This window comes from Cryptococcus depauperatus, chromosome 2 (assembly GCF_001720195.1).
Source record: "Cryptococcus depauperatus CBS 7841 chromosome 2, complete sequence".
NCBI lineage: Eukaryota > Fungi > Basidiomycota > Tremellomycetes > Tremellales > Cryptococcaceae > Cryptococcus > Cryptococcus depauperatus.
In genome coordinates, this window is record NC_089469.1 from 2,074,383 (window position 1) to 2,099,594 (window position 25,212).

A 25,212-nucleotide genomic window follows, 5' to 3' on the forward strand; every position below is an offset into this window, starting at 1 on the left:
AAAAAAAGAATATTATTTCTATTTTTTTATTTTTTATTTTTTATTTTAAGATTTGTCTTTCGTTTCATTGTTTTGTTTATTTTTCATAATACTGCATTTTAATTAACCTCGAGCGTTTACGCAGAAAACTGTGGCACAATGTCTACAGATGTAGGCGTGGAACAGGCGGGGTCTCATTCAGCATCAAGATTTCAGAACACGACAGATTTATGGTGTGTAACGTGGTTATTTTTGAAGTGTTCCACTGATGTCGATCCAAAGTAATCTCGCTGCGGTGACAGAAGATACAATCCTTGTCACCCTGCACGAGAGATATCAGGCAGGCCATCCGTATACACTGCTCTCTCCCTCAGCTCTTGTTTTCTTCAATCCATATAATGTCTTACCGTGTGATGGCGAAACCAGTCTCTCACAACATGTAGACGAGTATTACAGATGCACGAACGAGGCTTCTCTGAAAGAGAAGAATGCTCGGCAACCTCATGTGTTTCAGCTGGCTTTGAGTGCATTTTATAACATGAAGAGAACAGGACAAGACCAAGCCATCATCACAAAGTGAGTTGTCGAAACTACGAGACGCGACTGACGCGTCATAGTGGTGCAGTGGGATCAGGAAAGACTGAACTCAAGAGAATGGCAATTGAGGCAATTTCTCAAGTCAGCATTTCTACCTCAAGCAAGAAAGGATCAAAAATTGGACTACAAGTTTCCAGCGCAGAAGTAAGTTTGTATGCGATTGTGTAAATATTGGCTAATAGCTTGAAGTTTATTCTGAAATGCTTTGGCAATGCTCACACTCTTTCCAACGACGATGCTTCCAGATTTGGTGCCTATACCGAGCTTCAATTCAGCGCCCGTGGTAGACTGGAAGGCCTCAAGACGATACAGTATTATTTTGAACGATCACGAGTTTCTCAAGTGCCTGTTAATGGCGAACGCAACTTTCATATTTTTTATTACCTCTTGAGCGGCTTGCCCACAGAAGAGAGGTCATTTCTCAAACTCGGTGACATTTCTGAGTATCGTTATCTTCAGTGCCGTGTTCATCGCATAGGCGTTGAAGACCGACAGCGATTCGTTCAACTCAAACAAGCTTTTAAGCTTCTGGGTATGTCGAGCCGTCTGGTTGCCCAAGTTTTTCAGCTCCTCGCTGCTATCCTTCATATCGGGAATCTACAATTCGCTGCCAGCACGGATCCTTCTCATGAAGGAGCGTCTGTGACCAACTACGATACTATAGCTATCGCTGCAGAATTCTTAGGAGTATCGCCGGAAGCTCTTGCCGAGCTGTTCTCTCTCAAAACGATTATGGTCCGCAAGGAAGTCTGTACAACTTTTCTCAGTCCCGAACAAGCAGAGCAAGTCAGAGATGAACTTGCGAGGACTCTCTTCTCCTTGTTGTTTTCTTGGCTCAACGAGCATATCAATTCAAAACTTTGTAAGGACAGCTTTGGCTCCTTTATTGCTCTGTTAGATCTACCTGGTATACAGAGAGGATCTGGACCAACTCCAATGAGCAATTCACTTGATCAATTTTGTCTCAACTTTGGAGCTGAAAGACTTCATAATTGGATTCTTTTCCGTATTCACGAAACTCCAACTCAGGAAGCCCAAAAGGAGAGACTGTCACTCAACAGGATCCCCTATTTTGACAATTCAGAGTGTTTAGAGATGTTCAGTGGGTCTAGAGGCGGTTTGATAGGCTTAATGGACGATTTGTCCCAGAAGAAGAAGACTGAGAGCAATTTGCTCGATGCTCTAGGGAAGAGATTTGGTACTCATCCGTCCATTTCTCTTTCTTCTTCACAGGGTTGGAAATCTTCCAACTCTTTTACCATTAATCACTATAATGGTCCTGTCACTTATAGCACCGCAAATTTCCTGGAAAAGAATGCCAATGAAACTAGTACCGACATTGTTCAACTACTCAGGGGCAATGTCACCCAACATGTACATCTATCGTCTGAAGCGGTGGAGGCTCATGGATCTAGTAATCCATTCATCAAGGGCTTATTCTCCATGAAGAACATTGCTACTCAATCTCATCCTCGTAGCGATTCTACCATCGTAGCGGCCCAACAACCAGTACGCCCCGTCCGAGCACCTTCTATGAGGAAACGAAAGGATCGACCGCTGGTGACAATCTCTGAAAAGGAGGAGGACAATGTCATTGGTGGCAATGAAGAATCATACGCAGATAAGGAGTTGCGTTGTATTGCCGGACAGCATCTCTCTGCAATTCAATCCCTGTTACAGTCGTTTGAGCAGACTCAATTGTGGTATATCTTTTGCATTTGTCCTAATGACAGTCAACTACCATCCCAAGTTGATCTTCGCAGTGTCAAAGGACAAACTAGAAGCTTAGGTGTAGCAGAGATTGCTCAGAAATTGCAGACTTGTTGGGAAGTACAATTGCCCCACATAGAAGCGTGTACTCGATATCAAAAATTATTCCGGGATCGAAACATCGCCGCGGCACAACCTGTTGACAAGCTCAGAGATTTCAAAAAGAGATTGCAACTCAACGAATTTGAGATGGGTATCGGCTTAGAGCAGGTATGTTGGCGAATGAAGGATATCATTAGTATACTGAAAGATTTGCAAGGTTTTTTTCTCACATTCTGTTTTCCACTTCATGGAAGACAGCCTTCGACTAGATGAAGACAGTTTTCACGATGATTCTGCAACTGGGCAACCCAGAAAATTGCAAATCGATCCCTTTTCTCCTCACCAAACTTCTTCATCGGCCTATTCCCCTACACCACCACCACACAGCTATCATCAAAATGACTCTTCTTCGATTTTGCCCCTCATGCATCACGCCCAGCCATTACAAGATCCTTATGACGCCGCGGATGATCTCGCAAGCACAGTAGTACCCTACACTACTCCCGATATTGGCACAGAGTCAAATGCCGAGCTTGGAGGCTATAGCTCATCTCGCAGCTTGTTCTCGGACGCCATTCACAAAGGCGAAAAGGATCCGCTTGATAAAGACGCATATGAGGAAGATCAGGTTCAAGAGGAGTACAGGGAATCTATGGCAAGAAGACGTTGGGTGTGGCTTTGTACCATATTAACTTTCTGGATTCCAACATTTATATTGTCTAAGCTTGGAAGGATGAAGAGACAAGATATCCGTCAAGCTTGGCGTGAAAAACTGGCTATCAACATGATTATTTGGTTTATTTGTGGTTGTACCGTTTTCGTTATCGCTATTCTCGGTCCTCTTATCTGCCCTAGACAGCATGTCTACAGTACTAATGAGCTTGCAAGCCACAGTTATAAGCAAAATCCGAACAACGCATTTGTTGCCATCCGAGGCGAAGTCTTTGATCTTTCGCAATTTGCCTCAACGCATCTTACTACCGTTTCTGTAGTACCAACAAAAAGCATTATGCAGTATGGTGGACTTGATGCCTCCGAACTCTTCCCTGTCCAAGTGTCAGCCCTTTGTGGGGGCAAATCTGGCTCGATCAGTCAATTTGTGACTCTTGATTCCACCAACACTTCCGAGCCTTTTGCCCAATATCACGATTTTAGGGCATCTACCAATGATTCAAGACCAGATTGGTACTCCGAAATGATGATCATGATGCGTCATAGGTTCCGAGTAGGCTTTATGGGTCACAGTAGGAAGGACATTAAGAATATGGCTGCATCAGGTAAGGCAGTGGCTATCTATAATGATTTGGTCTATGACATGTCTGATTATATCCGACAAAACGGAGGAGGACTCAAAGCTCCTAATGGAGTTAATTTGAGTGCACAGGATCAGGCCGATCGCCAGTTCATGGCAGATGAAGTGATTTCCTTGTTCAAGTACAACTCCGGAAAAGACATCACGAAACTGTTGGACGAAATGTCTTCAACCATCGGTTCAGACGCTCTAGAGAGACAAAAAGTGTGCCTTCGAAATCTCTTTATCCTTGGCAAATTGGACACACGAGACTCTGCTCAGTGTCAATTCTCCACCTATATCCTTCTTGCACTTAGTATCGTGATGTTTGCTATTATTGGCTTCAAGTTCTTGGCTGCTTTACACTTTGGCTCCGAACGAGCGCCGGAGAACCATGACAAATTCGTCATCTGCCAAGTACCCTGTTATACTGAAGGAGAAGACTCCCTTCGACGTACTATTGACTCACTTGTCAAGCTTAAGTATGATGACAAACGAAAGCTTATCATGGTAATCTGTGATGGTAACATCAAGGGTTATGGAAACGATAAACCCACGCCTGCCATTGTTCTCGATATCTTGGGGGTCGATCCCAACTCCAATGCTGAGCCTCTAAGTTTCCAGTCCCTTGGCGAGGGTGCTAAACAGCACAATATGGGCAAGGTTTATGCTGGATTATACGAATGTGCAGGCCATGTTGTTCCGTATCTTGTTGTTGTGAAGGTTGGAAAGCCAAACGAGAGGTCCAAGCCCGGAAATAGAGGAAAACGTGATTCACAAATGGTAATTATGCATTTTCTCAACAAGGTGGGTGATTCGATTTAGTTTTGGGCAATAAAGAAGATAAAAGAAGACTTATAACTGTCATAGATTCATTTCAACTCCCTTATGAATCCTCTAGAGCTTGAGATGTATCACCAAATCAAAAACGTCATTGGTGTCAATCCTAGCTTTTATGAATACATATTTATGGTTGATGCCGATACTACCGTGGATGAAATGTCTTTGAACCGATTGGTCTCGGCGTAAGTGATAACAAAATTTTCGTAACTGATTACTGACCTGTTACTAAACAGAATGATGCATGACAAGAAGATTATTGGCGTATGTGGAGAAACATCAATTGCAAATTCTAAGCAGTCCATTGTGACAATGTCGCAGGTGAGTTGATCTATGTTATGAGTATGATTATTCTAAATTCATAAATTCTTTTTGTGATAGGTATACGAATATTTCATCTCGCATCACCTTGCCAAAGCTTTTGAAAGTCTTTTCGGTTCAATCACATGTCTGCCTGGTTGTTTTTCAATGTACCGACTACGATCCCCCGACAATAACAAGCCTTTGTTCATTGCCAATGGTGTAATCCAGGATTATTCTGAGAATCGTGTCGACACTCTGCATCTCAAAAACTTGTTGCATTTAGGAGAAGATCGATACTTGACGACTCTGGTGTTGAAGCATTTTGTAGACTACAAGACCAAGTTTGTTCGGGACGCTTATGCTCAGACGGTTGCTCCTGACTCTATCAAGGTTTTGTTAAGTCAAAGGCGACGATGGATCAACTCGACTGTTCACAACCTTGCCGAGCTTGTTTTTCTGGATCAACTTTGTGGTTTCTGTTGTTTCTCCATGCGATTCGTAGTGCTCATCGATCTTGTTTCGACCATTGTGGCGCCTGTCACTGTCGCATATGTGAGTGGCACTATGTAGCATTAATTATAACTTATACTGATGCTGGTTCACCTCAGATTGGGTACTTGATTTATCTGGTTGTTCACGATGGCTCGAGCATTCCCATTCTCAGTATAATCATGCTTGCCGCTATCTATGGCTTACAAGCTCTTGTCTTTGTGTTCCGCTTGAGATGGGACATGGTAGCATGGATGGTCTGTAAGTGATTTTCGTGCCTTTTCATGTTAATAAGTACGACTGATGTCTGGCAAGTCTATATCCTTGCTATCCCCGCCTTCTCCTTTTTCTTACCATTGTACTCTTTCTGGAAGATGGATGATTTCAGTTGGGGTTCTACTCGATTAGGTAAATTGATACATACCTTCTATTGTGCTTTTCTTAATAATTCATTGGAACAGTTGTTGGTGACAAGGGAAAGAAGATTGTGATTCATGTAAGCTATAGACAAGTGATAATTATACAACAATGTTGACCATATCACTTTCTAGGATGAAGGGAAATTCGATTCTCAATCTATACCTTTAAAGAGTTGGGAAGAATACGAGTATGTCATGGCATTTTCTATAGAACTACATCTAATGGAACAATCTACAGGAATGAACTTTGGGATCATGATTCAGCGAACTCGGAAACGTATCAACCACTGAACAAGGAGAGCTATGAACACCGACCCCAGTCAATCATGAGCTACGGCGGTTTCACTAATCCTCATCCCCAATCCTATTACGCTCCATCAATGTACTCTAATAGGCAGATGAAAGACCAGCGATATCACCCAGAATCTACAGAATCACGCCATGACGATGTCAATCCATTTGCTGGAAGCCCCTGGCAAGGAAATCGTCAGGTGCAGACTTCACCTTATCATCAAATGTACTATGGAGGCTCCTTCCAAACACTACCACGTCCTGATTCTACTACTCAACTTTACGACAATCAGAATAGATCGTATGAAAATCTAGCAACGCAGGCGCCAGAGCCGCAGACAACAGTCCAAAGTGAAACATTTGCGGCCTCACTGGATTACCTGGGCTCAAAAGCCATCAGTGATGCCCAATTGGAGTCATCAATTCGAAACATTTGCAAAGATGCAGATCTTGACAAGATGACTAAAAAAGGCGTGAGACTAGCCTTGGAGAAAAAGTATGGAGTTGGTTTGGAAGACAGAAGAGATGCCATCAATCGGATCTTAGAAAAAATCCTCACAGGTAGATACTTTTAACGCTTTTCTGCCATTGAAATTAATTTCAACTGATGCCGAGATACAGATTGACGAGATCAATGATTGACGAAGTTCAACAACAGCATGTAATAGACGGACAATCAACAGTTTGCATAACGGACCCACAGCCGTGTACAGTATATATCCTGCAGTTTTATTTTATCGCTATGAACGATTTTGCATTGACTTTCATCTACTTGTAAATGCTGACGTGGATATCCATCCAACAGTTTTCTACGGCTATAGTAACAGGATATCACCAGCCAAGTCTTGATCAATGGTACGAGCTCCATCCGTCCTGCACAGAATTATAAAGTACAAACCACGAGGCACTTTTAGGAATGTTGTCGTTGCTCAACCTTTCTAATCAACTACCAATTATAATATATACACCTTTAAAGAAGGCAACAGATTAGAGAGATCCCAGTGCTGGATTGGCCTATCCTATACTTTGTTTGAACGACGGGCTCCAAACGTACGCTTTGGTGGGACTGGATGTGGAGAGCGGGCTCATCAGAGCTAGAAGATAGTTGTTTATATCAGCATTCATTTATTTTTACTTGTGAAGAATCAACATTGCCATTTGAACAAAAAAAAAAATGATTGCGTCACAACTTACCTTTTTCCCAGACATTCCCAGTGGCCATTTTATCTTACTATTACTTTTACATTGTCACTGATTATTTTTTTTGCTTATGTTATAGACAAAATGATCTCACCTGTACGCACATCAAAACCCTTTCTATCTGTCGCTGCCCGCTCGTTTTATTTGAGTGGTATTGCTGCCCCTTCTACCTCTTCATCTCGCCACATGATTACATCCCCTATTCACGCCCAAAAACGGCCATTTTTCTCTCTACCTGATCTAACAAAAATCGCAAATCTTGTTCCCGGACAACCGCCTGTAGAGAGCAAGAGTGAGTGTGTACAAGGGGTTGAGATTGACGGGGAAGTGCAGAGATTTCATTCCAGAAAGATCTTACCGTATGTCCCCTTGGCCGTGCGATTGTTATACTTTTAGGACTTTACATCTGACGCTTGTTGCCGCAGGTACTCTCAAGAGCAGCTCTATTCTCTCGTTTCAGACGTCCCATCTTACGCTGCTTTTATCCCTTTTTGCAAATCTTCCACCGTCCTTGCTCCGTCCAGTTCTACATCTTCGGCAAGGGAATGGGTCGGCTGGAAACCTGGAGATAAACCATTTGAGGTACTTGCAGAGCTAGCAGTAGGTTTCGGAGGGTTTGAGGAGAGGTATGTGAGCAAAGTTGTTGGAAAACCGTTTGAGAGTGTTATTGTATGTTGGTTTTTGCATATCACGGTTTTCAAGATGCTGACATCTCGTACTTTGAAACTTTAGGCAACCGCATCTAATACAACACCGATGTTTAAAACCTTGACAACGTCATGGACATTCGCTCCTGCTTCTACTTTATCTCCACATCCATCCCATAAGCCCTCCGTTCCTTTATCCACCATCCGACCACCCAGTTCCGTCCAACCTGCTGACCCGACATTGGGCCCGACACTGTTGACAATCGATCTGGCATTCAGTTTTATCAATCCATTGCATAGAATCGCTAGTCAAGCGGTACTACCAAAGGTTGCAGAGAAAATGGTGGAAGCTTTCGAAGAGAGATGTATCAATGTCTGGGGACTAGGCAAGCAATAGTCGAGTGGGTGGTTGGTTCTGCGTTATTGTTTCTATTGGCTGTCTTTGTGCTTATGAAGGGATGGTGGAGATGTGTAGATTGATGATTTTTTCCCACTTGTCAGTCGTTGGCTATAGGTGACGATTGTATTGTCAGATTAAAAGACAAGCACCATGTACTTTTGTGGTATGAGTTGTTAAGTACAGAAGGGTTACATCCCCAAATATGTACATTTTTCGATCGTGTACACCTCTACAAAGATACAAAGCAAAGAATCAACAGAATGAAAACTTAACTATATAGCCTCGTCTAGTTTTAGACGTTTTCAGTTTTGATGACTTGTTTAGATCATTCCCTCTCCCATACATATCCTCATCTCGCACCTGGCGATCATTTTTTCTGTTCTTGGACCCCATCTTTTTTCCCAAAGCCCATTTTCTCGAAAGCTATACTTCCACTTCTCCCTAACTTGCCTCCCATACCCGAAAGTTTCCTCCCTAGACCGCCGCCTCCAGAATACGATCCTCCCGATGAACCTGCTACCGAGCTCCCTGTCGCTGAGCCACCGAAAACGCTGGGAACATTATGATCTCTACCTTTACTTGTAGGTCTCGCTTTACGGCCCAAAATTGAGATGGAGGAAACTTGAGAGGATAAAGGGGACGCAGGAGACTGGGAAGGTTGAGGGGGAGATTGAGAGGGAGAAAATGAGGCTGTACTCTTGCTTGTAGGGTTATTGCTTGTAACGATAGACGTGGCTTCTAGTAAATTTCGAGAAGTTTGGGGATGGGTTGGTAAGGAGGATTTGCCTGTGGATGCAGAGATTGCGGAAAAAGACGAAATGACAGAACTCGACATATTGGAAGGCATAGCACCTGTGCCGCTGGACGCCAACACATGAACGTTGTGTATAGGTACACTATATTCTGATGGGGCATTTATTGAAGTAGTGGTATGACCTGTAGATGGACGTGAGGACGAGCTACCAGTCTCTTCCTTGCTGTTGGCAACATGACTTGTGACCTTATCTCTATCCCTCTCTTTCCCGCTTACTCCACTGCTAGGCATACGATACCACTTCTTGCTCTCTTCCTTCCTCAATTCTGGTCTGGTTGTGGTGTTTGAGGTCTGTGAAGGACTGGGTGATTTGGCATGCAAGTTAAACTGACGTTCTGAGACACCGTTCATAGCCACTGGAGACTTTGCCGGGGTTGGCTCATTGGATGAGGAATGATTGGTTCCTGCTGATAGAGACATAGACATGTTTAAACCATTTTCTTTCTCGCCTACATCACTTGCATCCCCGTTGATCTTTCTATCTCCATTGAGCGAGATGACGCCTTCACCCATAGGAATGAATGCTCCACTAGGTTCTCGCTGGTCCACTTTTAACCCCAGCGATTGAGCTGTTACGTCTACCGCATGGTAAAAGAGAACATAGCCAGCGCCATTTGGCCGATCGCCCATCCAATATAGTAAATCTTGGTCCGATATGGGCTCGATATTGTCGTCGTCGCACATAACCCATTGACCTGAAGGTGTACGTTTGACAGTTACATAGTGACCTTGCTGCAAACCACTATCATAGTCGAATTAGCCCGACAGTCACAGCATGGCAATGAGAAAATGACTCACTTTCCAATATGGATCATCATGGCAAACAGCTCATATAGCTGATCTGGGTTGGCTGAATCTTCTGTGGTGTTTGGAAGACGAAGTTGTCGGGGATATTGAACCCGATAGAGAAGCTTGGTTGTTCCCCAACGACCATTTTCATCCACCCAGGTCTTGAATCGTTTGAGATGGAGGGTCAAGATGGGAGGTAAATGTTTGATTCTCATGCTAGAATATGCTGCGTTAGTTTAAGGGACACGAAAGAAAGCAAGAGCAAACCTCTTTTCAGCTTCCTGTAAGCAACAGCAAGAATCACAATAAAACTTGTTTTTACCCGTCAATATCTCGCTGGCCGAGAATTGTCGAAGACATTGGGTGACGGAAGTGTGACTTTCAATATCTATCGACAAGTCTAGAAAAGTCTCCTCTCTGGACGATACCTATAGAAAAAATCAGCGATTTAAATGTCAAATGATGAACCAGAGCTAACCGTTTCGCAGCTCACACATCTAGTCTCATTGGACAGCGCTCCTCGAAATAACAGTTCCACAAAAGTCTTTGCCCAAGGCTTCGTGTCCAACACTTGTCTTCCCTCTTGCTTTAGCTGTTTGTCCTTTTCTTCAATCTCTGCCGACAACGTATTTAAAAGGATCCCAAGAAACTCATGCGCATCATGCTGTTGTCCGTTGTTGAATGCTTCAAATTTGCTTTTGACCGTATCAATGAAATCATCTGGCCGGACTACACCCCAGCCAATTTGGCCGGCCCGCCATGGGCCTGATTCACGTACGGTCGAGTCATGCGGTAACGATGCTAGTTTCATGGGTGGCTGGCTCTGAGGTTGTCCCAAAACAGCACCTTGAGATGAAACTCCTCTTTGCTCTGCAGGTAGTGTTGCAGATGTTGACGTGACAGGCCGTGGGTTGGGAACGGTCCCTGTATCATTTTGGCTTTCAGTGTTTGAATCACTCGCCTGAACTTGCTCCACTGTGTCAAACTGCACTAACGCTGCCTCTGTCTCTCTCGTCTCTCCCTTGCCTTTTATAGGCAAATGTGGCGGTGAATGAGAAAAGTGATAAAACAACGTTTGGAGGGTTTGAAAGAGAGAAAGTTTCGGTTGATCATCCGTACCCTTCACAAACAACGGGTCAGATAGATGAGGAAAGGGGTCTGGTAAGGCTGCCCGCTCCGCTCGATTGGATGCTTGCAGTTGGCCAAGGGTAGGAATCGTGTTGTCATTGCCCATCGTAGACGTCTTTCTTCCCATCCAATTCCTCTTTTCTTTCCCGCCCGACGGGCTTAACAGTGTCACTTGCTCCGATCCAGAAAACGCTTTGTGTTGCTTGTTGAGACGTACCCATGGGTCCCATCCTGGGACAGATCCATCCCATTCACCGTCGGGATACTTTTTGTCTGGTTCTGAAGGCGCTATAGGTCTCCGAGGCGGCGAGATATCGGGATATGCTTCGAGAAACTCCCTAAACGGCTGACAGGCATAGAGCGCTTGGAGCACAGAGATGCAATAGCATGTGTTTGAAAAGTTTTCAATTCCCCATAATCTCTCATTCGTGTACTGGGCGGACAGAGGGTCAACTACCTGGTCATGTCCTTGTCCTTGAACGGGGTTGGTGATGATTGTCGGTCCTCTATTGCCTACCCATTTACGGAGTGTTCCCGGCATGGCATATATGTCGCCGTTTCCTGCAAAATGTAATTGTCAGAATGAAAAGAAGAAGGAGAAATAAGAGAGAAAGGAAAAAGATGATAAACACAGTTAATGTGGTTTGGCGGATCGGGACACTTTCCGGAGATGACAAAAGTGGAGGCAGAGGTACTTTTGGCTTGGAGATAAAGAAAAGTTGTATAAAAAGTTAAAAATGATTAGAAATTAAAAATAATGTTTAAAAAATCAATTGAACCAATTTATAAAGTAAATCATCAACAGATAATTCAAAAAACAGTATAAAAGAACCCAAGAGGCATTAGAAAATCAGTGCTCTTGTTTCTGGACAGGTCAGTCACAAGTTGAGAGTGACTTGTTTCTATTTGAACGATGAGTATAACGAATTTATGCTTATGGTCTGCATAGATGTAGTTTTGTTTGGTTGTTTGTACGGCACATTCATCATTTTACTTTGACATGTTTAAATATGTTTCTGATCTCTCTAAAGCGCTTTTTGGTCTCTGCGATTGAGGAAAATGATGAGTATCAGACAGTCACTCTTTGCTGTACCAGACTTACCTGGGTTTGAGACTGGAAGTCTACTATTAGTGGGAGAATTCCCGGCTGATTCGTATCCTAAACCACCCCAATGAGTATGAGGTGGATGATTCGGCATACCTGCTTACCTGAATTGGGATGTATAGGACTAAGTGGCGTGTTTGGTGGGATTGAGTGGTTGTCCTGGTTCTGCATTTATAAATCAGAATCAATTTAGTTGCGGAAATGTCATCGTCACCTTTAATTGTAATTCCTCCAATGAATCGTAACCTCTAGGTCTATATGGCGTGATTGGTGAGGACCCCCCAGACAGGTTGCTTGGTGGGTAGCTATCTGAACCTTGACCGGTTATGCCAGGACTCTGTAGACAGCTTTCTGATCCTCTTGTATCTGAATTGGTATTTCTTGTACCCAAACTGGTATCGCTTATATATGAACCGGTATCACTTGTATCTGAGCCGGCATCGCTTGAACTCGAATAAGATCCTCTTGTATCTAAACTGGTGTTTCTTGTATTTGAACCGGTATCACCTGTATATGAACCGGTAGCACTTGAGCCTGAAGAAGATTCTCTTGTATCTAGACAGGTGTCTCTTTTATGTGGATAGGTAACACTTGAATGTGAATCGGTATCGCCTGAAGATGAAAAAACACTTTCTCTATCTTCATACCCGCCATCTGAACTTGGACCAGAGGAACTGTGATCCCACCCTGGTTCGCCTGGAGAAAACAGAGGAGTTACAGGTGTTGTGCTGCCAGAGGATGAATCTTCCCTTCCCCGCATCTCGTTGATAGATGCAGAAGAGATGAGAATATCTTTCCAATCTACCTACATCCAGCTACAAGGATAAGAGGTTGAAAGGATCAAGCCAAAGACTGTTGTAGATGGATGAAAGGAAGAATAAACAAATCAGTCGCGACTATTACTCAATCGTTACAAAAATGACTTACTCTATTACAAAATGGCATTACAAAGGATACAATTCAAATACTAATACTGTCCATCGGCGGCGATGTCCGCTGGTAATCAAATCGTGGCGTCACGACTTATGTACTACGCATAGAAATTAGCTCAGAGCAAGTTTGAACAAAATGTATATACCTGAGAATTCTTTTTCTTTTTTTTGTCACTGTATTTTACAATGTCTTTGAAAGATATAAAAGATGATTTCTAAAGTGTAAACCACATTTCCACGTTGATTTCTATTTTTCAATCACATTATGAAACTCGTCAAGATGTCTTCAAGTATGACTTTGGGTAGCCACTCGTCGACCTCGCCCTCTGTCAACACTTCTTGGACGGAGCCGGCCACAGAGACTGACGTAGCTCGTCCAACGTCGCCGACAAGACCTGGATTGTCCAGAAAGAGGAGAAGCAAATTTGGAGAGAAAAAATACCCTCCGAGCTCATATACTCCTGGGAATGGCTGGACATTTGGGCGTATGCGAAGCTTTAAAGGTGATATAATGGCTCGGGAAACGACAAGTGGGAGTGAGGGAGAAGCTGACCCCATGTTGATGTCTAGGTGAGCGCATAGGTTTGGTATATGCTCATGTCGTATAGCGTTGATGGTGTGAAAGATGCGGCTGCAAATGACCCATTGCTTTCTCAAGTTTATTCTCTGCCGCCTGTAACACCATCTGACTCTTGGGACAAGTCTACGGCATCTCCCTCTGAGTTGGTCGAGCCGCTTCCAACCAAGTCCCGGATAGGGTTGGCAGTGTCCACGGATGAACTACCGGGGACGGCATCGCGCCTGCAAACGACGCTGGCAGCACAAGTCATTTTACAAGGCAGTAACTACCCACCGAATTCCCAAGTGATGATGGCTCCTCCCAGTAGGCGGTCGTCTCATAAGGAGGGTGCTCCCAACAAGTTAACAAAGAAAAGACCAATGTTGGCGACTCTAGACAAGTATCATCCAGTTGATCCTGCCAATGCAGATGGTGCAGCTGCAAACCCTTACACATCTTATGATGCATCTTCGCGTTCATCACAGATTCACGATTTTTCCACCGATCCCAGTCCTATTCCTCCAATACTTCCCCTGCCCTCCTTGTCTCCCTTGTGCCGTACATTGCCGCTTCCAGAGGGCGCTGCTCCACCAGAACGCGTTGCCTCAGACATGTACTATTTCCTCAACCGTAATGCATCTACAGCCACCTCTCATGCCTCGTCATCTTCAGCAGCAGGTCCTTCCACTGAAGAATCTCTGATGCTTATCACACCTTCTGATCACCACATAGCTTTTGTGCCGTATAAGGAAATCGGGGCTGTTTCTGAGGGCGTGCAGTTTGGAATGCCAGTAGAAGGGATAAACCAGGTGACAAGCAACGAGATGGTGCATTTGGTAAACGAGGAAGTGGTACAGGATAATGCGGTATATCCATTAAGAGATCTGTCACTGGGTAGACAGGGATATCGCAGAAGCTCACAGGGGTCCCCGACAGCATCCAAAGGCAGCTCATCAGATACAGTAGCCCCGAATGGATCCACTATGGCCTTGCGTGTCAAGACGGAATTTAGTCCCAAACTGCACAAAGAAATATCGAGTGACAAGTTCAAATCGCCAGACTCATTGACGCCCTTACCTCAACACAACCCCCCTGATCTCTCACTTCTTCATATTGGTGACTCCGCCACTGAGCGGCTTCACTCTCCATCATTCTCTGCTAGTATTGCGACAAACTCTGCGTACAGTGTCGGAGACTTTGTTAGTGCCACACCTTTTGTGCTTTCTCAAGCTCATGCAATCGCATTGTCTCCTACTGAGGATGCAAGCGGATCGAGAAGAATGGAAGGAGGGGAGGGAGTACATAAAAGGTCTGCAGTGTCTGATCAACTCTCTCAAATGTCAGAGAACTTTTGTCCACAAATTCCAAATATTGATTCCAGCCTCATCATTAACCCTACAAAACGGTCTGCCTTGAGCGACAAAGATGGTCTTTTGTCGCCGCCTTCAACATCCCATCACACACGTGAATATCACTCCCGACCAGCTCCTCCCCCACCACATCTCCCTCCCATTATGCATCACTATTCAAAATCTAGGCATTTGTCCATCTCGCCCACCCTTGAACGGCCCGATGTGCAAACATTGGGCCCTGCGTCCAGAGAGTCGTTAGGTACGCCCATGTCTCAATCTACCACTGTTCCACCACCTTCGCAACCGGTCTCACCCGGCAAGCCAACCCCTTTGCCAATTGAGCGATCTACTAGTTTCGGCAAAATGTTGAGAAAGCTGAGTATGGGCAGAGGATCGGGTAAGAAGAAGAAAAAGGGAAAAGGAAAGAAAACATGCACCGAAGACAAGGGGTTTGCCAATGAAGGAGTCAGTGGAAGTGGAGATACAAGTGATTTTGCATTTGGCATATCCTATTTTAAAGACCTTAAAAGTGCCAGTCTGGGATCGCCATTGACGAGAAGGGCGACAAAATTGATGACCGCTTCTCCAGAAACCTTTACGCCTCATTCGGTAGAACAGAAAATCAAAGGCGGCACTACCCTATCACCTACTCGTTCTCAGCCTTTACGAGATAGAATAAAATCGGAGCATGGTACATCAGCCAAGAGAAGCAATACAATGCCTGCACAGACTAGAACGCCTCCTTTTGCACCATATGCCTCAACAGTTACGTCCGCAGGTTTATTAATGGTTGGCCCAAATTCAGAATCAACCAGCATCAGCCCCAGTGCCAGTACTAGTACACGAACGTCCAACATTGATATTCCGGGTTCGCATAGTACAGCAAACTCCCCGTTTGTTGAAGAGGCATATACTCAACCAAAAGAGGGCACAGCTTATAGTGGTACCGAATCTGACAATGGACCAGAGTTGTCTGATTCATTGCCGACGTGGAGTACACTCCTAGGACCTTACACACCTCCTGAGCTTCTCTCCCTCCCATCTTATTTCAAACTTCCTCGCACATACTCTCCTTCTGCTCCTTCAAGCCCTCGGGATCAATCCCATTTACTGTCACTGGATGAGCACAAACATCATTCACACGAGGTTAGAAGGAGGTTTCGTCAGAGTTTGGTTCATATAAAAGATGATCGTCAGTTTGCTTATATGCTGGAGGAATTTGCTAGGATTGAGAGCGACCCAAGGGCAAGGATGGCGTTGGGTGGTGGAATATCTTTAGCGTCGATGGCGAAAAGCCCTGAAGAGGATGGAGATAGGGAGATAGATACCGAAGAGGGTAGAGTATTGATGAAGTCGAAACAAAGAGACATAATTGGGACCAAAGCTAAACAACAGAGTATTGCAGCCTGGTTTGTCACAAGAGAGATCGTACAGGGCGAAGGAAGGCATGCAAGGTTGTTAGCTAGAGGGTTGAGGGTATGCGTACCGCCTGCAAGCGTCAGATCGTAGCTGATATGTGTGCAGATCGCCAGAACGGCTGCAGGAAAGTCCAAAGACAGAGATTTTACTTCAACGTCACCTGTCCCCCTCTTCAGCAAGACAGCACCCAGCTCAGCCAGTGAACAACCTGAAATTTCTTTCTCAGCTTCTCAACCAAAGAGCCATAATCGCACAGGCTCTGTGCCCTCTATTTTGCGTAAACGACGAAGTTCTTTAAGCGATCAGCGTCCTCAGCAGAGTCAGCAACCGGCGGCGAATCTTCTAGTTGATTCTGCTACGCGTTCTTTGTTTCCTAACCGCCGCGTTAGCACTTTCTCTCTCTCCCACACATCCTTGACACCCCCGAAAACCTCAACCTTGGCCTTGACCGCTATTCCACCTAGTACTTCAGCGCTGACCACCCTCCTTGTACGCCTACCTGCCTTGCTCGACATCTCGCTCAACCTCTCTTCTGCATTCTCACACGATGTCTCACCATTTGGCGTGGCTCAGGCGTTCATTCAAATGGAAGAGACACTCACAAGAGAAGTTGCACTTTGGGCCGGGGAAGTGGGAGGAGTTATAGTTAGCGGGATTACTGAGACGCTCAATAAGTTGATGGAGAGTGAAAAGAAAAAGAAGAGGAAAAACGAAACACTGCAAATGCACGAAGAAGAAGAGGAGGAAGGAGACGAAAGGGTGGCTTATTTAGATATTATCTTGATGCCTATTCAACGGGCTTCCAGATACAAGCTTCTGTTTCAAGGTGGGTGCTATATCTTTACTATACAGGATACGTGAAATGGGTACTGATGGTGTGTTACGACAGAACTATCGACCAAGATACCACCAGCATCAACCACACACCACAAAATCTTATCAGCCATCGAAGCTTCCCAGCGACTTGCAGTGCAATGCGATGCGTGTCAATTATTGGATCTTGAGTTATTGCGGAGACAGGAAAGAAAGACAAAAAAAGTCAGGCCTGTTTCTGCGGGGGCAAGCCACAAGAGTATGGCACTGTGGGGCACTACTGTGGAGTATAATTGACATTAACATCAAAAAAGGGGGACAGGAGAAGGGAAAATGATAAATGAGATGTGTATTTTATTTGTCAAATTACTGTGCTGTAGTGTTCTAAAACCATTCCCAAGGTGTACTCTTTCTTTTTAATTTGCTTTTAATGGCATATATGACAATGATGATGGCGAACCACAACACAAATACACATATTTAACTAAGCTTGTATATTCTAGCTCGGCATACTAACGAAGTGTGACGAGCTCTTCAGCAGATGTAGGGTCTAGAGACGTTTTTCAGTGATACCAGGTAGTATGTAGACAGAGCACTTACGAATGGCAACACAAGAATCAAAGTCATTTTTTGTTGCGCCCATCTTGAAAGCCACACCGACTGATTTCCCCTACCCATCAGCCTGATTCTCTGAGCTAAAAAGCCTGACAACTTACAGCCTTGAAGCATCTCATCACTTCCTTCGCCAATGATATGCAATCCAACAACTTTTTCCTCAGGGCCTGTGACGATGAGTTTGTAAGAGGTTGGTTGTTTGTGGTCTTCATCAAGCATAGCAAATGACATAGCGCGGAAGGAAGTCTTGTAAATCTTGATATTTTCATCGCCGTACTTTGCCCTTGCTTCAGGCTCCGTAAGACCAATTGAACCGATAGTAGGGTGGCTGTCGAGACCGTATTAACCTGCGTTTGCATCACATAAACGGGAAGAACCTACGAGAAGACGACACTAGGGATATTCTCATAACTCAAGTGATCATTTTTGAACTTTTCTGGGCCAAATAATCTATTACTTAATCTCCTACCCGCTGCGATAGCTACAGGAGTCAATAACGCCTTGCCGGCAACATCACCGACAGCGTATATGTTGGGAACATTGGTGTTTTGGTAGTCGTCTACAACGATATTGCCTTTTGCGTCCGTCTTGATGCCGGCCTTATCAAGACCAAGTTTATCCGTGTGAGGATGTCGACCGATCGCCCACAACAAGGTGTCGACTTCAATTGGCTCACAGGAAGAATCAAAGTGAATCAAGAGCGAACCTGAATAAGTCTTCTCAACCTTGACGACGTTGGTCTTCTTGTGCACATTCATTCCAGTCTTTTCCATATATGGCACTAACACTTCAGACAACATCGGATCAAAAGTTCGCAAAACTTGATCATGCCTAATGACCAAATGAGTTTCCGATCCGAGAGTATTGAAAACTCCCGCCAGCTCAACGGAAATGTAACCTGCACCAACTACAGCAACCCTCTTGGGCTGAGTCTCGAGTTCAAAGAATCCGTCAGAGCTAATACCATATGAAGCTCCAGGGACTTGGTCTTCTGAAGGAAGGGTAGGGAGACTACCAACGGCAATACCAATGTGTTTGGCTCGGACAATGTATTTCTCACCATCCGCACCGTCAATTTGAAGTGTGTGTGGATTGAGAAAAGACGCATAGCCAGAGTGATAATCGACCTTGTCGTTAACAAGGTTTCTCTCGCTAGATCACTTGTCAGTCACCTATACAGAAAAAGGTATGCACAACTAACTAAATACCGTTGAGACGTTTAATGTACTCGTCTCGTTTGTGCTTGAGTTCGGTCCATTTAAAATCGGCAGCAATCTTGGCACCTTCGCCCTCTTTTCCAAACCCATAAGCAGCAGATTTACGAAGGTTTTCAGCTACATCGGCAGTGTACCTATCAACCCGTAAGACGTGGCAGTGCAAAATAGATGGCTGTACATACCACATCACCTCTAAAATGAGCAGCGTTATGTTAGCACATTCTCCTGAAGCACTTTGGGTACATACTCTTGGGAACACATCTACATTCATACTTTAGCACTGCCCATTATCATGCCGACGTGGCTTACCCAACATTCACACAAGTCCCTCCCAGCCGTGGAGATGCCTCGACAAGACCCACTTTGGCACCATAGGAACTAGCACGTCTCTTTGGAATGAATCAGTGTCCATCTACTCGAGAGATCTTACATGCTCACAGCAGAAGCAAGACCACCAGAGCCGCCACCAATAACAAAGTAATCACTACGTTTCGGTCAACATCTGCCTGTTCCCATCAACCACACATACTATTCCCCAATCTCCTCTGCCTGAGTTTTCGAAAGAGGGGGCATTCTTGCAATCAGTGACGTGCTCAAGCTTCTCTTGAGGATTGTGATTTGGAAAGTGGCTCTGCACAACGGACCGGCCCTGCCAAAAGGCAATATTGGACTGAATAGGTACACTTTGAAGGGATGCAAAGTAAAGAAAGTGGAAGAAGAGAAAGAAAAAAAAAAAGAAATGGATGAATTTAATATTTCTATGAAAATGGTTAATAATCATTGCGGATAAATGAAAAGAGATTTTGGGCATTTTTTCTCAATTTTCCACGCGAATGATAAATATTAGGTCTTTGCATCCCATTTTTTCGACATTGTGATCAAAATTCTTTTGTAAGTACATTTATATCAAAAATGCTGAATTTGCCTTTTCACATCATTTCAATTTACATTTTATCCTTCAATTGTTATTCAAGTCTCTCGGAAAACGAGAGAGCAATATGAAGGCTACCATTTAACTTGTCGAGCTCGCTGAAGAGCTTGAGAGTGGTTTATTGCCAGGAAGCATACCCATATACGACAGCTATCAAGATATAGTGTCTGCATTCTTGTGAGAAGACACACCGGTGGTCATGCTTTAAAAGGAAGAGAGCTCACTGCTGGATGTATTTCCGCTGCTAACTTGACCGACTCGCTGCAAAAGCGCCATATGTGGCCATGAAACGCATATACATGCTGATGGGGTCCGCTTCAAGGCAACAGCTACTCTCATGGCTTTGGGAATACTGTAATCAACTTTGGCCTGTTTAGTCAGCTCTACAACATTCCTTCGTTTTGGAGAGTAATTACAAACACCCTATCGTCTTCCTGGTGTTCTCATTCAAGACATTTTATTCATCTCCCGCTACCCGCCTCGCAATCTTATGAAGCAATGATGATCAAGGACATATTTACTGAGCTTACTGCTCAAAAGGGAACTTTCGAGCTGTACAAGTTGTTTGATACCCTTTAGCTTATGTGCAGAAGTGTCAAAGAGTGAGAAGTCCTTGTCAATGGCCAGTGAAACAATTGCTTGTATTAGGGAGCAGTCACATTGCAACAGCTTTCAGAAACCAAGCAGACCTCTTCTTTTAGACCACAGCTACCAGAAGAGAGCTATATTATACATACAAAAAATCCTGTTACAACCTGGGACAATAGTTGGAACCAGGTCAGATTGCGCTCTTTCGTCCAGCAGATCAAGCACATAATTCTGCTGATTCTCAACTGACCATGAATAGTAACCAAAAGTGCGCGACAGTCCAGGGAGTTATTGGATTTAATTTCAACTCTCTCTTTTTGTGCTTTGACCTATGAGGGCAGACACAGACAGCATAAAATTAAGTCTAGTAGGAAACTATCTTCAAGACTACAGAGACAATGTTTGAGCGAGGTGAAGCAATTGTAGTTGCCAAGAGTTTGCATACTTGGAATCAAACTACAACCAGGCATGTCAGGATGCTGTATACATAATTTGGTGGCATATAGTGCCATGAATAGCGAACAATAAGGTATATATAAAAAGAAGATACAGGCAATAAAATAGTAAATCAAGTTAGAGCGTTTGTTCATTATTATTTAGGCCAAGTAAATTTCTGATGGCATTAGAAAAAAAGCATTAATAGATATTACAAATGATGCATTAGTATAATACAATATTACTAGTATGATGATAATTAAACGCCAAAGGAAAGTTGCGTCATCACTTTTCCTACTTTCCACACTTTATCTCAGTTGATGGCCATTTTGTAACTCTCTTTCCATTTTGCCACTATACTTTTTACCAAATGGTTCAAGGAAACTTTGGTTGTATCGACAACGATCAAACTTCTTCCATTTCTTCTTTGCAACTCCCAGCAACAGAGACTCAAACGGAGGATACTACGATTGGCTACATGCCCAGGACTCTGCCCGTTTGTGAGTGAGATGGCAAAGTAGTAGATATTAGCTGACGAGACTTCAAGTGTTAGGATCTCAGAGAGATTGGACTGATAGAGTCAAGGCAGAGAGGATGTTGCGTAAGAATATGGCGCCAATGACACTTGCCCAGCATGTTTCACTCTGCAAGTTTGGTATAAGATGAGATGGGCAAAGCTAACGCTTTGAAGTTATGGCTGATGTTGTCCTGTGCTTTCTCTCCCTTCGCCTACAAACAAAGCTCGCCCGAGGGTAAATTTTGTGGTTGCTTGGGCGGCTGCTGACGAAATGCTAGCGACGGTTTGCCTCCTATAACGTTCTTTTTGTCTATCATCTGGGCCTGCATCAGATATAAACACTTGTTCTCATCACTTCCGAGACTTCGCAATTATCCTGGACGAAAACCCAACCCAGACGTTATTGCATTGCTTTTAGCTTCGTGGGGTATTTCCACTATCGCTGTGCTTTCCCCTGTTGTCCCTGTACTCATCAATTTCATCCGCGTAGGTTTTCTCTTCGTATGTCTGTTCATACTAATGCACGGCATAGGCCAGACTATTGTTCTTTTTCAGCCAATTTGTGACGCAGAGAGAAGCTCGCGCGTTGGCAGAAGAGATTGTTCGAAATTTGACGGCATGCGTATGTCCAAGAGATAGAGAGCTGATAGTAAATCACTAGTCTCGGAATAGCAGAGTGTATAGCAAGAACAATAGAGTGACTTTGTAGCCCTGTTTTCTAATCTTGACCTTTTGCATTTTGCTATGCAGGTCAAAAGTCAATTATAACTTTACAACAGACAGGCAAGGTATCTAACACCTCTATCGCTACACCCAATAAATCACTCTGTTGCCAGAGTCATAATGGACAAACAGAATATCTGGTCGTCACCATTAAACCTCTTACTACCATTGTACACCGTTGCTTGGCCGATTCTTTCACTTCTGGATTAACGGTGACGGCGATCGCCGCCATTTTTGAGACTACGCGTCGTAACTATTTATCCAAGTTTTCTCTTTTCTCTTTTGATACTTGCATTTGTATCCTAATTCTAAACATTATGCCTCAGCTTATCTCAGTGCCAGCAGGAAGATGTCATCGTCGTGACGAAAACTCGAACTGGGTTGACCCGCAGGCTGAAAAGGGCTTGGTTCTGATGAGGCTTGAAGACGACTTGATGCACTTTTGTACGATAGATTGTTGGGTGATAAAGGGAATACTGACATATGTATAGCCTGGAAATCGAGGGAGAGCAACAGAGTTGAAGATGTAGAGGAAACTGTTTGGGGTCAGAAGAGTTACTGACAAGGGTCACAGGAGCTCATCATCTTTCCTGGCGAAGCGACTTTTGAAAGCGTATCTCAGGTATGTCTATAAGGAATGCTGGTATACACGCTGAAATACATGCAGGACCCAACGGGGCGTACACATATCCTCAAATTTAACAGTTCCAACCAAAAATACTTTGTGCGCATGTCCAACTATCATCATTCAATTCTGACCTTTGATTCAGTTTTGGTTTCAGCGACGAGACATACAGGGTGACCTTCGGGCTCAGGTAGATATCAACGCTCTCTTGCAGGATCCCTCTTACCAGTGTGTAACTCTCTCCTGTGACCTTGGCTAAATTGTCACAAACAGGCGGCCCGGTAATGCTCCTCTACCCGAGCAGACTCCAGAACGCGACTGGCCTCCTACGCCAGGTGCCCCTCGTCTTTCTAACCCGGAGCCTGCGCCTGCCTCTGCCTCCGCTAGTACTTCCTCTTCTGTCTCTGATGGTGCAAACAAGGAAAATGCAGCAAGGCTGTTTGTTGTATTTGCTCAGGCCGGGGTCCTTGGCCAATTTGATCATGGTAAGGTCAACAATCACTGAAGAGCTCGAGGCATGTGCTAATGGGAGAATTTAACAAGACTCCCATCTCAATGAAGTGCTATCCCCGTCTGTCATCTCTGACCGAATCAAACAGCATTCCAAACTTGTCGCTGCTGTGGTTCCCCTTCTTCCTCCCGATTCGATACTTTCGGAAACCCCCAATGCAGATGACCTTGTATCCATTCTCACTACACCGCAATACAATGAAGCAATTGGAGCTCTCGATCAAGCTCTTCGCAATAGAGCATTGTCTGGTCAGCTGATGACAGAGTTGGGTTTGCCAGACAATGCAAAGAATAGCGTCAAGGCTTTCTTGGATGCGCTGGATGATCTGAGTACACAAAAGGGGCAAGCACAAGATGACAGAATGGATGAGGATTAAGGGGAAACATGCATGCAACTCGCAAATACGGGCAACATTCTGTCAACGTACGTAGACACCTTCAGAAACATCCCATTATTGTCCGTTCGATTCTTGCTTTCTCAAATTTTCATCAATCATCTCTTTGAATTGACTGACGATGGCACCTTCCTTTTTCAATTTCTCTTCTCGCTGCATCTTGAGTATTGCCCTCTTTTCCGCTTCGTTGATAACTTGGTTTTCCTTTCTCAATCGGACAGCATTCATACGCTGGTGACGAGAACCAGACATGACATAACCAGATTGCTCAAAAGCAGCGATGGTGTCGGAATCCAGACCAATTTCACCTCTTCGTGGTATACGTCGGCCAGACTCCGCATACGCCGCCATGGCTTCTCCTTCACCTCGAAGCATGTTGTGGAACCTAAATAAAAGACAATGAGTCAGTAGTCAAATGAGAAAAAAGAAGACTGACGCGGATTTATCGTATTTCTCTTGCACTTCTTTAGGAAGCTGTGGCCCAACTTCAACGTCCTCATACTCGACAGCAAGTAGGGGCACTGAATCTGAAGTGGGTTCTTGTATTTGGGCTGGCATCGGAACAGCTGCCTTTCCTGTATTTTTTTCGATCCAAGCATGTTCATCATCCTCGTTTTCACTCTTGCTCCTCTTCCTTCTCCTTTTTGAGTGCTCCTTGTCTTGTTCATCTTCCTCGTCATAGTTTTCGTCCTTTCTCTTATCACTCTCTCTCTCTATTTCACGCTCTTTCTCCTTTTCGCGCCGCCTCCGTCGTCTTCTCCTTCGTTCCTCCTCTTCAGACTCTGTTGAAGAGGAATCAGAATATTTTTGATGTTTACGTTTAGATTTTGAAGAGCGATGTCGGGAAGATTTTGATTTTGAATGATGTCTTTTACTTTGCAGTTTGCGCTCCCTACCATAAATGCTAAGATTGATCGAGATGGATCTAAAAATCAGACTTACTCTTCATCTACAAAAGGTTCTTTTGGTGAAGGAGGCCAGACGGATAATGTACTATTGTTGCGTTCTTGCCGTCTCCTACCATACATTTAGAATCAGTATCAGACTTGAACCATCCAAAACCAAGATGACTTACGCTTCAAAGTCGGTAGGACCATTAAACCTTGGAGGGGGATTCTGCCACCCACCCCTTCTCGGTGATCTCGTTGGGCCGGATGGACCAGACATTCTCAAGCCTTCCCTTGATCCATAACCAAAACCATTCCCACCACCTTGACGAGGCGGATGATTGGACTGATATGGTTGATATGACGGGGAGGCTCTTCGCCCCTGACCAGGGTGAGCATGGTGCTCTCCTCTGTTCTCTGCTTGCGGCTGCTGTTGGCCTTGCTGGCGCGCACCTGGGACAAGTCCCAATCGTGATGGATGTACCGAAGCCATAATTATTCTTTCTTTTTTTGGAGTTTGTCAAAAGTAAAAGAAATGCTAAATTGGAACTGTTGTAAAATAGTTGGTCAAATGACGGAGATATCATCAA

General features: G+C 44.3%; 8 protein-coding genes across 8 annotated transcripts; 4 read left to right on the plus strand and 4 right to left on the minus strand.

Annotated features, from left to right (window-relative positions):
• Nucleotides 1-138: 138 nt before the first annotated feature.
• Nucleotides 139-6,647, plus strand: L203_102114 (uncharacterized protein; the record flags this gene model as incomplete). Its single annotated transcript, XM_066211542.1, has 15 exons — nt 139-212; nt 262-484; nt 531-555; nt 605-720; nt 766-2,556; nt 2,606-4,486; nt 4,550-4,704; nt 4,756-4,840; nt 4,901-5,374; nt 5,431-5,572; nt 5,627-5,719; nt 5,773-5,807; nt 5,863-5,918; nt 5,969-6,582; nt 6,643-6,647. The coding sequence occupies 15 exons, from the start codon at nt 139-141 to the stop codon at nt 6,645-6,647; spliced, it is 5,769 nt and encodes a 1,922-aa protein (XP_066067639.1).
• Nucleotides 6,648-7,305: 658 nt separating this feature from the next.
• L203_102115 (uncharacterized protein) lies at nt 7,306-8,265 on the plus strand (the record flags this gene model as incomplete). Its single annotated transcript, XM_066211543.1, has 3 exons — nt 7,306-7,580; nt 7,647-7,890; nt 7,954-8,265. 3 exons carry the CDS (start codon nt 7,306-7,308, stop codon nt 8,263-8,265), a joined length of 831 nt encoding a protein of 276 aa, XP_066067640.1.
• A 370-nt stretch (nt 8,266-8,635) lies between these two features.
• Nucleotides 8,636-11,540, minus strand: L203_102116 (uncharacterized protein; the record flags this gene model as incomplete). The annotated part of the gene is made up of 4 exons (XM_066211544.1): nt 8,636-9,824; nt 9,881-10,087; nt 10,139-10,299; nt 10,350-11,540. 4 exons carry the CDS (start codon nt 11,538-11,540, stop codon nt 8,636-8,638), a joined length of 2,748 nt encoding a protein of 915 aa, XP_066067641.1.
• Nucleotides 11,541-11,984: 444 nt separating this feature from the next.
• Nucleotides 11,985-12,864, minus strand: L203_102117 (uncharacterized protein; the record flags this gene model as incomplete). The annotated part of the gene is made up of 4 exons (XM_066211545.1): nt 11,985-12,043; nt 12,102-12,158; nt 12,209-12,269; nt 12,319-12,864. The coding sequence occupies 4 exons, from the start codon at nt 12,862-12,864 to the stop codon at nt 11,985-11,987; spliced, it is 723 nt and encodes a 240-aa protein (XP_066067642.1).
• A 437-nt stretch (nt 12,865-13,301) lies between these two features.
• On the plus strand, nt 13,302-17,476 carry L203_102118 (uncharacterized protein; the record flags this gene model as incomplete). The annotated part of the gene is made up of 4 exons (XM_066211546.1): nt 13,302-13,594; nt 13,645-16,423; nt 16,472-17,192; nt 17,256-17,476. 4 exons carry the CDS (start codon nt 13,302-13,304, stop codon nt 17,474-17,476), a joined length of 4,014 nt encoding a protein of 1,337 aa, XP_066067643.1.
• A 215-nt stretch (nt 17,477-17,691) lies between these two features.
• On the minus strand, nt 17,692-19,584 carry L203_102119 (glutathione-disulfide reductase; the record flags this gene model as incomplete). Its single annotated transcript, XM_066211547.1, has 10 exons — nt 17,692-17,729; nt 17,780-17,839; nt 17,896-18,122; nt 18,176-18,946; nt 18,996-19,145; nt 19,194-19,203; nt 19,259-19,272; nt 19,321-19,400; nt 19,450-19,495; nt 19,541-19,584. The coding sequence occupies 10 exons, from the start codon at nt 19,582-19,584 to the stop codon at nt 17,692-17,694; spliced, it is 1,440 nt and encodes a 479-aa protein (XP_066067644.1).
• A 1,751-nt stretch (nt 19,585-21,335) lies between these two features.
• Nucleotides 21,336-23,717, plus strand: L203_102120 (uncharacterized protein; the record flags this gene model as incomplete). The annotated part of the gene is made up of 12 exons (XM_066211548.1): nt 21,336-21,465; nt 21,513-21,611; nt 21,657-21,717; nt 21,761-21,968; nt 22,015-22,104; nt 22,532-22,649; nt 22,697-22,731; nt 22,780-22,827; nt 22,873-22,929; nt 22,976-23,058; nt 23,104-23,315; nt 23,374-23,717. The coding sequence occupies 12 exons, from the start codon at nt 21,336-21,338 to the stop codon at nt 23,715-23,717; spliced, it is 1,485 nt and encodes a 494-aa protein (XP_066067645.1).
• A 75-nt stretch (nt 23,718-23,792) lies between these two features.
• On the minus strand, nt 23,793-25,115 carry L203_102121 (uncharacterized protein; the record flags this gene model as incomplete). The annotated part of the gene is made up of 4 exons (XM_066211549.1): nt 23,793-24,120; nt 24,172-24,627; nt 24,678-24,752; nt 24,811-25,115. 4 exons carry the CDS (start codon nt 25,113-25,115, stop codon nt 23,793-23,795), a joined length of 1,164 nt encoding a protein of 387 aa, XP_066067646.1.
• Between the last annotated feature and the right edge of the window lie 97 nt (nt 25,116-25,212).